Raw genomic sequence first — 16,260 nt, forward strand, 5'->3', positions numbered from 1 at the left:
GTGCCAGGGAATGGAAGATTTCTCTCTCCGTTTCTCCTTCTCTCTGTAAATCTACTTTTCAAGTACAATTAATCTTTCTTTTTAAGTGCTAGGCTTTGCTCTGTGATAAGATGTGCTTTCCCTCTGATAGAGCCTGAATGGATCTTGAACCTTGAGATCTCCCTGACAATATTGTGTCATCTGAACTCAGATCAGTGATATATGGATTATGGGTATACAGGGACTCAAGCACTTGGGTCACCCTCCCTGCTTTCCCGGGCCATTCACACAAGCAAGATCGGAAGTGGAGCAGCCAGGACTAGAACCAGCACCCATATGGGATGCTGGCACTACAGGCAGAGGATTAGCCTAATGAGCTTAATGAGTTGCTGGCCCAACTGCTCTGTTTCCAGATGTTTCTAGAGTTGATTTTTCTTTTTTTTAGTAATACATTCCTCCCCAGCCTAGCCAACCTCTCAGTCCCTAAGTAGTTTCCTAGTTATATTAGCATACATCAGAGCACTGCAGATACAGATTTTAGACTTAAACAGCATGGTATTAAACCTGTGGTACTGCCAAGTTGAACACACACAAACACACACACACACGGCTGGAGAGAATTTTTAAGGTGAAGGTGGAGGTAGATTTGGTTAAAAATACTAGAAATGTGGTGGGCATTTTATCATGCAGACAATAAAAGCAGTGGTTGGGTTTGCTGCTTGGCTCTGACTCCTGGCTTCAGCTTCCTGCTAATACAGACCCTGGGAGGCAGCGGTAACAACTCAAGTAATTAAGTTCCTGCCAACCCTGTAGGAGAGCCAGACTGAGACCCTGACTCCTTACTTCAGCACCCTCTGCTCCTGTAAACAGGGTCTTCAGTGAATCCGAATACAAGGCACATGGTGGTGGTTTGTCCCAGTTTGAGATGATGTTATAACTTGGATCACCTGGTTAAGGTAGTGAATGCCATGTGTCACCATTTGCCCATCATAGCTAATCCCTTGTTGGTGCTGTGTATAACCACCAGGATTCTTATTCTAAATATTTAAGAGCAGCAGAACCCCTCAAACAGTGTGGGAGCTGGTTGCACAGCCTTAAATTATTTAACTTTTTCTGTGCCTGGGAAATTAGATATGACCTGAGGGAGTTGAGAACACCCTGGAAGCTATGGAGCTGAGTTGGAGTCCATGTTGGTTCTTGACCTTCACAACTCCCCGGTCCACTTGGTGTGTCTTGCTGGAGAAACTGGTGACCTTCCTTTGGAGCTAAATATGCACCTGGCACAAGAGTGAGAAGTTGCAGCTTGGACCCCAGCATAGGCTACCAAGAAAACTGTACCTTCCTGTTCCTTGGATGTATGCACACGATATGAATCAGGCTCATAATCCTTTCGGGCTGGAAATGATCACTATCACTATTTACTTATAATTATTTACACATGTCCCTGATAAAGTACAAATATGCACAAGAATTAGCCATACACAGAAGGGAGAGGCAGGACTGAATCATCCCAGGCAAAGAGATGAACTTGAACCCAACATTCCAACACAGGAAGAATTTTGATGAAGACAGAACATGCTCTGGACTATAAAGTTAACACAGGGACCCAGTCCGGTAATTCCCAACTTGTTACTCCTGTTTTTTGTGCACAAAGCAGCATCCATCCTGATCTCTTATTATTACTGGCAAAAAGTGGGCTCAACAATGGTACTGTCAGAATAAAGTCACGAATAAAGCCAACCTCAGCCCTCCCTCATTATTGCTTATGAGACTAAATCATTGAGTGAGACCTTGGACAGATACAACAGCTTTACTTTTGCTGCACAAATACTCAGAATCAATCATGGTTTATGCCGTCTACCAGCAAAGCAATCAGTGACTTCTACTGTTAAATTAAAGAGTAAAGGAATGAGTGAATGGAACAGAGAAGGTTCGTTTAAGTACAGTGAGTACTGAGCATGGAGTCCAAACCTGAGTGATGGGGCAAGCCAGTCCTTGCCACTGGGTTCCAGTTTTCTCATGAATGAATCAAGCACATTAATTTCCAAGACTGCTTGGGGCATCATAGCTTCACCAACTGAGGGATGGACTTTGTAAACTGTGACACAACTGTAAGGAATTATCCTCTTCACCATTACCACTACTGATACCAAAATGGGACTCTAGAATCAAGTTGACTCAGGGTTTGTGCAAGTGATGGCCACACAGAACAAGAAGCAGGGAATTCCAGAGGTCACAAGGCATGGTTCACCTGCCAGCTGCCTGAGTATCAAAGATCGAGGACCATAAACCCAACCTACCCAGTGTGCACAGGCCAGACTGCTGGAAGACAGGAAACGGCCAGAGCTAATGACGTCAACTACAAAACAAACCTCCTCCCTTTCTTCCTGCTTTCCCTCTGCTGATCAGTACACTGCCAGCCTGAATGAAACCCTGCCACTGTGGCTCTTACATAGTTTTGTGATTCTACCAGGCTCAGTCAGTTCTAACTCTGGGCACTGTGCCTCTGTCCCTGTAAGCCTATGCCAGTCCTAGGCCAGACGCTCTCTGAGATTTCCATCCCCTCCCTCCCCATTAGTTCATCTGTCTCTTCCCTCACCTCTTGTATTTTGTTTTGCCAAAAAGTTTGAAGCCTAATCACACAATTCTCTTGAAGATTTTGAGGTATTTATTGGCTGTTCATCTCTCTGTGTATGCCTTGATGTAGTCTGAATAGACTTTCTCCGCCAAAAACTTCATAGCTTAGTCCCCAATATTATGGCATAGAGAGGTGGTGGGACATAGTGAATGGTGATCAGATCATGAAAGTAGCTTCAACCTTGGAAGGTATTTATGCTTATCTCAGAGAAGTGAGTTAGATCTTACAGAACTGGAACAGGTATATGGAAATAGATGCTTACAAATTGAGTTCAGCACTCTTTCTCTCCCTCTCTCTCAGATTCTCTCACCATGTGGTGCTGTCTGCCATGACTCCCTCACCAGGAACTGGTGCTAAGACCTTATTCTTTTTTTTTTAAAAGATTTATTTTTATTATTTTTTCATTGGAAAGGCGGATATACAGAGAGGAGAGACAGAGAGGAAGATCTTCCGTCCGATGATTCACTCCCCAAGTGAGCCGCAACGGGCCGATACTATGCCGATCCGAAGCCAGGAGCCTCTTCCAGGTCTCCCACGTGGGTGCAGGGTCCCAAAGCTTTGGGCCGTCCTCAACTGCTTTCCCGGGCCACAGGCAGGGAGCTGGAAGGGAAGCGGGGCTGCCGGGATTAGAACCGGCAGCCATATGGGATCCCGGGCGTGCAAGGCAAGGACTTAACCACTTGCGCCACCGCGCCGGGCCCAAGACCTTATTCTTGGACCTCCAACACTGTGAACCAAAAAAAAATCTTTTTCCTTTACAAATTACCCAGTCTCAGATGTTTTGTTTTAGCAACAGAAAAGAGGCTGAGAGATACCCCTCCTTAATTCTCAACTGGTGATCTCTGTCTCTTGACAAGCTCCTCCTCCATCACCAAAGAGCGGGAAACCCCCTTCTCTATATAGGAATCCCCATGGTAAGTCCTGGAGAAGAAAATATATGAAGAAATGTTTCTAGTCCTCAGTGTTGAAAGAGAAGAACATATAGGAATGTATTATCTCAACTGCTATTAATTTGAGGTGGGTAAGGTACAATAAGTCAGAAATCACTCAAGTGAGCAGAGATGTGGGCACAGGAATTTGAGCTGCTACATGGGATGTTATTGTGCTGGTTCAAGTCTGGTCTGCTGTGCTTCCTCTCCTGCAAATGTGCCTGGGAAGACAGTGGATGATGGCCCAATTACTTGGGTCCCTGTCACCCATGTGGAAGACCTGGATAGAGTTCTGGGCTCTTGGCTTCTGCCTAACCTAGTTCTAGCAGTTATGGGCATTTGCGGGGGAGTAAACCAGTGGACAGAAGCTCTGTCTTTGTCTCTCCCTCTGTCACTCTGATTATCAAATACATAATAAATACATCTTCTTTTCAAAAGAAAAAAAAAAAAGGAACTTGGGGCCAGCACCACGGCACAGCAAGCTAAGCCTCAGCCTGTGACACCAGCATTTCACATGGATGTCAGTTTGAGCTCCAGTAGCTCAACTTCCAATGCAGTTACCTGCTAATGGCCTGCGAAGGCAATGTAGGATGGCCTAAGTCCTTGAGCCTCTGTACCATCTGGGAGACACAGAAGAACCTTCTGGCTCCTGGTTCTGAGCTTTGGACTGGCCCAGCTGTTAAGGCCATTTGGGAAGTGAATCAAGAAATGGAAGATACCTTTCTGTGTGTCTCTATCCTTCTCTCTGCGTAACTTTGCCTTTCAAATCAAATCAAATAAATCTTTTTAGAAAAGAAGCATTAAAATAAAAACTAATCATGAAAACATGAAAGAATTAGAAGATAATCATGTCAAAGAAAGTATTTGCAACAATGTCAAAAAGTTAAGATTTTGGGCCTGGTGGCATGGTCTAGTGGTTAAAGTCCTCGCCTTGAACTCACCCGGGATCTCATATGAGCCCTGGTTCTAATCCTGGCAGCTCCACTTCCCATCCAGCTCCCTGCTTGTGGCCTGGGAAAGCAGTCGAGGACAGTCCAAAGCCTTGGGACCCTGTACCCACATGGGAGACCTGGAGGAAGAAGTTCCTGGCTCCTGGCTTCAGATTGGTGCAGCACCAGCCATTGGCATCACTTGGGGAGTGAATTATCGGATGGAAGATTTTCCTCTCTGTAAATCTAACTTTCCAATAAAAATAAATAAATCTTTAAAAAAATCTTTTTAAAAAGTTAAGATTTTATTTTTAATGTGTAGAGAATTTTTGTAAAATCAACTCTTGGGCCTAGTACAATGGCTCATTTTGCTAATACTCCCCTTGCTGGGATCCCATATGGGTGCCAGTGTGTGTCCTAGAATGCAGTGGAGGATGGCCCAAATTCTTAGAACTCTACACCTGTGTGGGAAGCCTGAAACAAGTTTCTGGCTCCAGGCTTCAAATCAGCCTAGTTCCAGTCATTGTGGCCGTTTGGGGAGAGTACCAAAGGATGGAAGATCTTCCTCTGTTTCTCCTTCTCTCTGTCAATCTGCCTTTCCAATAAAAAGAAATAAAACTTTTTAAAAAATCAACCCAAATACCTTGGATCAGCAGGCAGAGAGCATGACGGGAGATTCACAGAAAAAATAATACCGACACCCTAGGGGAAAAAATCTCCCAGACTCATTAGTGTGTCTCTGTTAGAATTCCTTGGCCTCTGTTCTTACTTCTGGAATCTAAGAATCCTACACATGCTCCTTCCATTTAGATGAGGTGTGTGCATAACCCTTTAATGGGGGTAGGGATCTCAAACCTCAGATTGTGATTCAGTTCAACACCTGTTACACAACCTTCTTCTCTGTCAGAGAGCTAGTCCTCTGGTCATTTGCTGTTTCAAGTACTTGTTCAACAGCTGTTACCACCGCTTACCATCCTGGCAAGGGACTCTTCTGCTACAACAATGGTGTGAGACACTGAGTCAGTCCAATTGCCTGCTGTGTTGTGTTTGGGTTTATATTTTGCTGCTGCTATGGTTACCTGTAGCCCACAACTGACTCCACATTTCTCCCTCCAATGTTATCCAGCACTTGCAGTGTCACAGGGTTTTTCTCAGTGTTTCAGTTCCACCCAGCTTTTGTCCACTATATGTACCCAAGCCACTGGGACAGTATCTCTCCACATTCTTGCCCACTTCTGCCTTTCCTTCTCTAACAGAAGATGGTATTTGTTTTCTGTGCTCACTTGTCTAGTACTGTGGTGTGGAACAGGGGACTGGCTTTCATTGTGCTAGTCTTGCCTCAATCTTGGACAAATGTGTCCAGGTCTCAGTTTGGTACTTTTAGTTACTCCCCCGCCCCTTCCATGACAACAACCTCTCCATCACATATTTAATGTGGGAAAGTGGGAAGTTTAGCGTACGAACTGTCTTACCCTCTTCTAGCAGTTAGTAGGCCTCCAAGGGCTAATTCATAGGAGCCTGAGCACCACTAGGCAGTGTGGGTTTATGCCTGGTCTCACTATTACAATTATCTAACTTATCTGTTAGTCTTGACACCAGTGCCCTGCTTTCTTGCTTATTGTAGCATCATAAGAAGTCTTGAAGTCAGTTAGTATAAATTTTTCTACTTTGTTCATCACTTTCAAAATTAACTTTAATCTTCCCAGTCTGTATTTTCTCTCAGAAATGTATTGTAGTTTTAACATATTGGCACTGTACATCTTTTGTCCAATGTATCTCTATGTAGCATATTTTTTGGAATTTTAAAATTTATTATTATCATTTTATGATACAGTCCCATAAGCTACTGGGAATACCCTTATCCCCTCTCCAATTATCCCCCCACCTAGTTCCTCTATATCATTACTAAAGTATAGTTCTTTATACACAGTCATATGTCCATCAATGCGGGCATGGACAATGGCACAGAGTCAGCATCCTATTGTCAAGATACAGTTTCATTGTAAGTCCATCTTTGTCTGGAAGTGGAGATGCATACAACATTGTATCCTCACATCTGGATATGATAGTCTCCATTACACAGTTACTGTACATGCCCTTAAATGAAAAGCCATGATACAAAATCAACAATAGGAAGGAAAATAAAAATTTACAATGCCACAAAGTTAAATAACATGTTACTAGATACGACAGTCTCCATTACTCAGCTACTATACATCCCCTTAAATGAAAAGCCACAAAACAAAATGAACAACAGGAAGAAAAAAAATGAACAACATCATAAAGTTAAATAACATGCTACTGAATGACTAATGTGTCACTGAATAAATGAAAAACAAAATCTAGAACCTTCTTGAAGAAAATGATGCTTCTATAATGATCTATGAGTCATTGAATAATTTAATCACACGAAACTGTTTTGAAGAGATGAAACTAACAAAAACAAAAGCATCAAAATCCATGAGATACAGCTTCTGCTGATTTTTGTTGGTGAAATGTGACTCTTCCAGACAACAAATAAATGAGTTTTGTTTTTCAATCCAGTCTACTAATCTATGACATTTGATTGAGCTTAAGCCAATTACTTTCAGGCTTAATATATACAGCTGGTAATTTGGTCCTGTCGTTTTAGGAATGGGTTGTTCATTGATTTAGTCTTCTATTGTCATTTTACTGGGATGTTCTTCACATTTGGCTTTGGTTTTGGTGGGTGCTATTCCTCTTCTCTGTCAAGAGAATGGGGTGTCGGGCAGTCTAGAGCAGTATAAAGTTTAGCATTTTTAGGTCATAAACTATGGTGAGCACATTTCACTATATTTTCATTTTACATTGGTAAAATAGCAACAGGGAGGAGGCAATTAGAGAAGATCATTAGATAATAATGGACCCAAGCATATGGATTTCTCAAGACTCCCCCTTCTAGCAACAATACAACTGACCAATCCAGAATGCCAAGTGCCAGTTATATTCTGCACAAATGTTGGGGTTTCCTCAGAGTTTGTTATGGCTACTGGACCCGCAGGTACTAAACAGAGATGCATCACCATGGGTATTGCACGGGGGCTTTGATGCTCTGCAGAGCTGGGATTCATTCAGGCTCATCTTTGAGAACCTGAATGTGGTGGTTGTGTGACTACTGAACAATAATAACCCAAGCCCACAATTAATTTTTCACAGCTTCCATGTAGAGGCCCTGAAGTGCTTGGCTTCGGCTTACTCATGGGTGTCTGACTTTCGTTTGGGTTGTTAAGTCTGTTAGAAGTTGTCTTTACTTAAAATAAAAGAAGCAGCTGACAGAAACCTCGACTTCACTAACCAAGAAGGAATAATGCTTTTTTGACAAGATTAGTGCTACTAAAATGGGTCATACAGCTGCCGAGTCAATGCTAGAGAATGCCAGGGTAGAAGAAGAACTTCACAAATGCTTACAGAACAATGAGGTGGCTGGCTCAAAGCTGTTAGAGGCACAAACTTCTCTGATGCAAGAGTGGAAGGAAAAGCCATTCTCACACTCCAGACAGGAGGAGAGACCAGGGAGATGCTAAAAATTGCCAGGTCCCTGCCTCAGACCCATGAATTATGGTTGCAAGTATGAGCTGCAGTCCAGCTTAGGGGCAGTTATTTCAGAAATGGTCTTTTGGTGGGCAAAAAAAAAAAAGGAAAATATGTGACCTATTTTTTCTTGAATCTGTGTTACATGTTTATTTGAAGGACTTACGATATTAAAAATAATGATCTTAACTTGGTATGCCAGCCTACAGATTGTTTAATATAAATCTTTTTTTCTTTTCATTTTTACCAGTAATAGAAAGTGGGAAACACGTTTGATATTTTTGTAAGATAATTTTTGGGGGGAATCAAGTTCTCTCTTGGACAATCATGATCTTTTCTCCTTGCCTTTTTATATGTAAGTAACCTTTCACATTTGTTTACTGATTGTTAAGAAAGTGTTCTAGAATGTAGATGCCTTGTCCAGTTGTCTAAAACAAAGAAGCTGAAAGCTAAAAAAAAAAAAAAAAAATTCCCAGGCCTCTAGAAAAGGGCATGGGGATCAAATCACAAGGAGCTTTTGGAACACTGAAGGAAGCCAAGAGCCAAGCCCAGATACTTCCCCCTCAGTAATGGGTCTCAGTCAGAGACCAGTACTGCCCCCTTCCTCCAATCAGGCATTCTGAGCTATCAGGTTCTCTATTCACCACTCAGACTTCATTTGAGGGACAGTGAGGCCAGGGGATACTGGTGTTCCTTACTCATAGGCTGGTATTCCCAGAATTCATATCCTTAAGCATGAAGGTCAGGGCAGAGGAAAGAAGCAAGGCAAACATGTGCATGGGGAGTAGTTCCACCCTTCACAGGACTAGCAATGGTAGAGGAGTGTCTTGCTGGAAACGCTGTATGGATGTTTTTTGGAGAAATCTATAAACGATCCCTTATGCCAAGATGGAGTATCAAGTGCTTAAGAGAAAAGAAAGGTCTGGAGCTCAGAAGACCAATCACAGCTCAACCTATACATGCAACGTGTCATCCGAGAGTGATATACTATTTCAGAGAAGGTGTCCATTGTACTGGCAGATTCCACAGGGCACATTCAATGAGTCTGTTAGTGGCCAGGGTCCTCCTTAGGTTTCCCAATGTCAGCACTATCTTAACAAGCTCCAATGGTGATCCACTTAAGTTTCTCCCTACAACAGGACTCTTAAGTTGTGCACACTCCCCCATTCTGGTTCCTTTTCCAAGTGTTCACACTGCAAATAGCCAGAGAGCCCTGGGGAAACAGAGGAATTTTTCTTCTGAATAATCTTACAAATTTATGTTAAGACAGGGAGTGTTTTCTCACTTGTGGTAAGATGGTGCCAACTGATATCTGACCTGGAGACTCAGTCTGATTTGGGGATGTTAAATGTGAGATGGAGTTCTATTGGGATTCTGAGACATCCCCACAAAGCCCTTAGGCTTGTGAGCTCATTCTCAGCTCTATCCTACAACCATTGAATACACTCTTCCCTCCCCTCCCCCCATCCAATGCTGAGGTCAGGATTCATTCCCTAGAATACCAGAATCCATGAAAAGAGGAAGGACCCTCCGAAGCCTGCCTGGAAATTAGCCAGAAATGGCTTATCCCAATTGCAAAGAAATATTTAGAACAGGAGACAATCTTTGTACTCTATTCATCAATCCTCATAAAGGACACATATTGTAGTGTCTACTGTGATTCTGTGGAAACTGATACTCAGGGAAGTTAAGTTATATTCCAGGTTCGCCACTCTTGAGTGTAAAGGCCAATACTCACAGGGCTCTGAGGAAGATGTGGGGTGTGGACTGAGGTCTGAGGAATACTCTAGGACCAAGGGCAGGTGGAGCTCTTGCAGCTGTCTGGCAGGCATAGTGGACCTGGAAACTATTAGCTGTGGGGTAGCGGGGTTCATGGGGGTGGGAGGGTTGGCCCACAGAGTAGTTGAGATACTAACACACTCATTGAATCATAAGAAATGTGTATCTTCTGGGTTTATACGTTGTAACACATATCTAAATGCTTGAATTTTCTCTGGATAGGCAACATCTGTTCATTATGTTGGTGGCATTCTTTTCTAAAATTGGTGGTGCCTGTTTATTTATCTGAGAGACAGGGAGAAGGAGACACACAGATACAGCTTCCATCTACTGATTCACTCTCAAACGCTCACCATGCACGGGTTGGAGCCATGCTGAAGCTACAGCCTGGGAGATAATTTCTCCTATGTCGTATTGGAAGCTTCACTGGACTTTGTGTTTCTTCAGAGGTGCCCAGGGTTAGACAAGAGGGAAACAATAAACACATGCACTCTGAATTCACCTAAACACTGCAATTCTACACACAGTGTTCACAGGTGTCTGTGAATATTCTGACCATGAAAATGTAACATACTAATGCTCTAACTATACGCACATGCACACACAAACGAGTGCATGCACACACTCACACCCCATAATCTGTCATAACCTGCAGTGACTGACTTACTAAGCACAAAGAAATGCCAACAAAATACACAAACGCAGACCCCCCGATTGTCATGCACACTGTGACCACACAGAACTGCTAAACACAAAGCATACAAGCACAAAACAAAGGGCATGACTGTGCAGGTGTGGGCTCCGATCATGGGACGTTTAACACCTCCCCATCAGCACCCAGAAGTAGTAGCAAGAGGCATAAGTTGTCAAATGTGGGATGCTATTAGGCGCACTTACATCAAATAACCGGTAGCTAAAAGCTGACTACAACAGTGCCATTCACTGCAAGGAACAAGAGGAACCCAGAGGATGCAACATGGCGGGGGGGGGGGGGGGGGAGATCCACCATTGAAAATCACATGTAAAACAAAAGGGATTATCAATATCATCAAAATGTCCATATTACCAAAAGCAATTTATACATTCAATGAGATCGCAAACTAACAAAAGCATTCTGCATAGAGCTGGAAAAAAAATGATACAAGGGTTCATGTGGAAACACAAAAAACCATGAATAACCAGAACCATCCTGAAGAATAGGAATCTAGCTGGGGTAGGGGGAAGGGGGGTTCACAATTCCAGACCTCTGGACATAATATAGGGCAGTGGTTACTAAAACAGCCTGGTATTGGCACAGAGAGGAAGATCAATAGAGTAGAATAGAAGCATCAGAAGGGAACCCACATAGGTACAGCCAAATAATCTTTGACAAGAAAACAGACGACAATCTGGGAAAAAAGGAAGGTCTCTTCAATAAATGCTGTTGGAACAATTGGTTGATAGCCTGCAGAAACAAGTTAGACCCACAACTTTCACCATATACAAAGATCAAATCTAAATGGATAAAAGACTTAAATCTACATCCAGAAACCTTCAAACTTTAAATGTTAGAAATGCCCTGCAAGATTTAGGTGTAGGCCCTGGCTTCCTAAAAACAACACCAAAAGCAACAGCAATACAGACTAAAATAAACAAATGGGACTACATCAAACTAAGAAGATTTTGTACAGTGAAAGAAACAATCAACAAAGTCAAAAAGCAACCCACAGAATCGGAGAAGATCTTTGCACACTACACAGAAGACAAGGGGTAATCTCCAGAATATACAAAGATCTCCAAAAGAACCAAAACAACAAAACAAACCACTCAAAAAATGGGCACTGAAATGGGCAGACACTTTACAAAGGAACAAATCCAAATGGCAAACAAACATATGAAAAAATGCTCAAGTTATAAAGGAAATAAAGGAAAATAAAGGAAATAAAGGAAATCCAATTAAAACATCTCTGAGGTACCACCTAACGCTAGTAAGAATGGCTCACATGCAAAAAGTACCAACAACACTTGCTGGCGAGGATGTGGGGAAAAGGAAACCCGACTCCACTGCTGGTGGGACTGCAGGCTGGTACAGACTCTGTGGAGAACACTCAAACAACTGAAAATCTGCGTACCATATGACCCAGCAATAGCACTTCTAGGAATATATCCCCAAATACCCATTACACAAGAAACCAACATGCACTCCTGTATTCATAGCAGCACAATCAATAATTGCGAAATTGTGGAAGCAACCAAAATGCCCATCAATAGATGACTGGATAAGGAAAGTATGGTTCATCTACTGTATGGAATATTACTAACCTATTAAAAAATGCATTTCTTTGTGGTCAAATGGGCCCAATTGGAAACTATTATGTTAAGGGAAATGAGCCAATCACAAAAGGGCAGATATCACATGCTTGCCTCAATATAAGATAAAACAATGCCAAACCTAAAAATAGTACCTGTAAATTGTAATACTATCACACCCTCAATCTGTCTATACCACACGTAATAAGATATTGTGATGTAACCTACAAATCAATAATCAATGAGAGACAGACTGCATATGATAACTCTGATAAAAATAAGCCTTTTAACACCTATTTTTTATAATTGGCCCCAAGGACACTTTAATAGTCCTGTTGATAAACACTTTTCTACATTCTCAGATACGACTCCCATGTAGATAAAATAACTGACTGGTATCCTGGAACACCAATAACCCATGGCAAAGGTTGTGCTGTTATCTCTGCAAATTTTTCTAAGGGATTCCCCTGAAAAAACTATGGGTTTCCTTATGACTCCTCTGACCCTAGAGGTGTAACAACCACTTTGAATGCAACACTGCCCCTGGAGAAGATGGAATCCCCAAAAGAACTACATCAAAGAACTGAAAAACCTGATATGCTGTTAATATACATTTTATTCCATGAGAGGTCGGGAGGGCAGAGAAATTTTCCACCTTCTTAGAGTGTGAGAGGAAGACGTTAAGTATAATCTATCAAGATTGTAACCGGTGATGTATAGATAACAGATTTTAAACCACATTAGACATTAGCAAAAATATAGAGACATACAGTAGGGCCCAAGAGTGATCCTGACAGCCTCTTAGGAGTTCATATACACAGAGCAGAAGGGGGGTCCCAGGGCTGAACAAAAGGATAAGAGGAGGTCTGTATCCTAGTCCCAGAGACACCTGGAAACTTCACAAGTGCTTTTGCCACAGAAGTAATGGATTCATCATCATCAAGGACTGTCAGTATGGGCACCAAGGATCATATCTCAACTGCCAAGGGGATCACAGGAAACTTGAATGCCCTCGTAGGCCAAGAACTCTGAAGTCAGTCAGTTCCTATCGAATTCCCTGCATGGGATTGAAGCAGCCCAGAACCCTCCACATAGAGTCTGATGACATTGGAACAACAGACAAGAGCCCTAGAAGGTTTCAGAGATAGAAGAACTGTAAATTTCCTTCTGGACTCAGGAGAGGAGCTTTCTCTGGTCCTTACTTAGTTCCAACTTTGGCTCCCCATCCTCTCTGGCAATGGTCATCAGGGTTGCTCAGGAGCCCCATAATTATCAGATAGACAGAGAGAGAATCATATAGAAAGATTTGAACAGACAGGAAAACGTCAGCTGGCCTATAATTGCTCAGCCTGTAACTTACTTTGTCAGGCTACCGATTTGGTCTTTCCTAGAACTCACTAGGTAGGATGCAGAGTTCAGTTATTCCTTGCTAAGATACTGGAGATTTCTCTGTGCACCTGCCTAAGACTGTTCTACTCCTCAAGTGTTAACATATGGCTTATTAGAATTATAAACCAGTTTTGATTAGCCTAAAATGCACAAAGTTCTATAAAATCTTGAATACTATAAACTGCTAAATATAAATATAATCATACAAAAGCAAAAGGAATTATTTGAGCAGCCTTAGAGGAGAATGCATGAAAATCATAATGGAATCCCCAAATAATGTTGCTAATATTTTGAATACTGATTTTTTTGAGGTATTGTGCATCCTGCAACCTATATAGGCTTATTTCTTTTAATGGCATTTTTGTAGATTCTGTAGAATTTTCTGTGCAAATGGATTTTGTGAGTATATTTTATGACTTCATTTTATCTTCTTTGTTAGTCTAATAATTACAACTTATTGTTGTAGCATTTTGGTAGCTGCCTGAGAGTTTATAATTCTCATCTCTGCCTCATTGCAATTTACCTTCAAATGATATGCTACTTCACACTGGCATTATAAGAACATTAACCAATATGCTTCCATTTCTCTCCACAGAATCATTTGCTATTGTCATGATATATTTTCCTTTGGAATATGTTACATCTACAACACATTCTTGTGATTTTTGCTTTAAATAATTATTATCTATAAGATGTTTCAACTATATCATCCATCATTGCAGGAGGGGTTTTAGTACCTTTTTTCTAATTTTGGTGAAAAATGATACCTGCCAGTGGTCTTTCCATTGTGAACTTTCTCAAACAATTGATATTCAAATAAACAAGAATATCAACACACTGTAGCCAACTCTAGTAAAAAATACTGACCAGTTACTGAAGTAGCTAGACTATCTCATAGCTATCTTACAGACAATACATTTCATTGTAGCAATAACCCTGGCTTTGTTAAGGCTTTGTTAAGGCTGAAGCCTTAATCACATGTTAATAATTTACATGTTCTCATAACATTGCTCCTCAGTTGGGCGCGGTGAGGTGGCCTAGCGGCTAAAGTCCTCGCCTTGATCCCGCCAGGATCCCATATGGGTGCCGGTTCTAATCCCAGCACTCCACTTCCCATCCAGCTCCCTGCCTGTGGCCTGGGAAGGCAGTCGAGGACAGCCCATAGCCTTGGGACCCTGCACCTGCGTGGGAGACCTGGAAGAAGTTCCTGGCTCCTGGCACCGGATTGGCTCAGCAAGGGCCGTTGCAGTCACTTGGGAAGTGAATTATCAGATGGAAGATTTTCCTCTCTGTCTCTCCTCCCCTCTGTAAATCTGACTTTGCAATTAAAAAAAAATTAAACATTGCTCATCAGTCATTCAGCGTAAGCCAGTCTCACTTTGTTCACAACATCCTAAGCCTCTTGAGGCAGTTGAACCAAGTTTTTCAGTATTGTCACAGTTATAAGACCCACATACAGCAAGTATTTTTCTCACATGAACAGCCTATTAATACATTGATTAGAATGAAGTAACAGAAATTGAAGTCAAGGTTGTCAAACATGCAAACAAATATATACAATAAACCCTAACAATAATTCTCTTTCTAAGGACCTGTCTATTTTTTTCTATCAAGTCAGTCTGTAAGAATTTAATATGAGCATGAATCCTGGCCTGGTCTCACAATCCAAAATTGACAAATTGCATTATTAGCATGCCTTGCCTATCCCTTAAGCAGTAGGAATCCTCTCCAACACTTTCTTTGATGTGTTCTCCCATTAAAATGCCTGCATCATGCTAAGTAGCAGGGATCCAAAGGAGTATAAGATGTAACCCGTGCCTCTAGGGAATTCGATGTGAAGCAGACATACTAACCAGCCAAGGCCACTGGGAACCCACTAATCTATTTTTTTCTTATTTTCCAGCTGAAATTCCAGCCAGCTCAGCATTCTTTAGGCATCCACTCGAAGTACAGACTGTACCTAGTTTATTGCCTGAAATGAATCAACTTGCTTCCCAACCTACCTCATGTGTGGAAAGTGAAATTTCATCAAAGTTCATCTAACAACAATGATTTCAAAGGACTGGAAGAGTTGAGAAAAGTTGCTAAACAAATAAGAGGAAAAATATTTCCTCTCCCCGACTAGAAAGAAATCTGTCTTTCCAGAAATTACCAAGCCTTCAAGCCACATAAACCATTTGTAGTGAGTAACTAAGAGCTTTATATGTTTACTCATTTAGTTCCAGGCTATTTGATAAAATCAACTTGGCAACAGTGATTTGTCCCGAAACAAGTTAGCTGAAATGACGATCTGATTGACAAAGAATATGCTTAGAAAACCCCCTTTTTTTTTGCTCATTGTAGCTCATTCTCATCCAGTTATTCCTGCTCTGTGATTCTCAGAACTTCAAATATAGGGAGACAACTTAAATATCTAATACTTAAGAGGTCATCAAAACCCACTCACAGTTCCAACCATAAATAATTATAACTATTACAAAATGTGCATATGGCATGCTCAAATGTTATCTATAGCAACTTACAAAACACTATCTTGTTCAATTTGCAGAATTTATAAACTTACGAAAAACAGTATCAAACTCGTAAAAATCAATCAGAAAATTCTCTAAAATTCCGATTCTTGGTTATTATTATTCATTTTAGTCTTGTCAATTTACTTTACTTCTTTAAAGTTTTATTTATTTTTATTGGAAACTCAGATATACAGAGAGGAGGAGATAGCATGGAGAAAGATCTTCCATCGGCTGTTTCACTCTCCAAGTGACCGCAAAGGCAA

General features: G+C 41.5%; 1 protein-coding gene across 1 annotated transcript in view; it reads right to left on the reverse strand.

Annotated features, from left to right (window-relative positions):
- IL15RA (interleukin 15 receptor subunit alpha) overlaps positions 1-9,859 on the reverse strand; it is a 33,414-nt gene extending 23,555 nt beyond the window's left edge. Inside the window, exon 1 of the mRNA XM_040968297.1 lies at positions 9,766-9,859. Coding sequence (XP_040824231.1) covers positions 9,766-9,859 — 94 coding nt within the window. The remainder of the gene's footprint in view (positions 1-9,765) is intronic.
- Between the last annotated feature and the right edge of the window lie 6,401 nt (positions 9,860-16,260).

Source organism: Ochotona curzoniae, unplaced genomic scaffold, assembly GCF_017591425.1.
Source record: "Ochotona curzoniae isolate NIBS_2020 unplaced genomic scaffold, NIBS_Ocur_1.0 scaffold_4683, whole genome shotgun sequence".
In the NCBI taxonomy this organism is placed as follows: Eukaryota; Metazoa; Chordata; class Mammalia; order Lagomorpha; family Ochotonidae; genus Ochotona; species Ochotona curzoniae.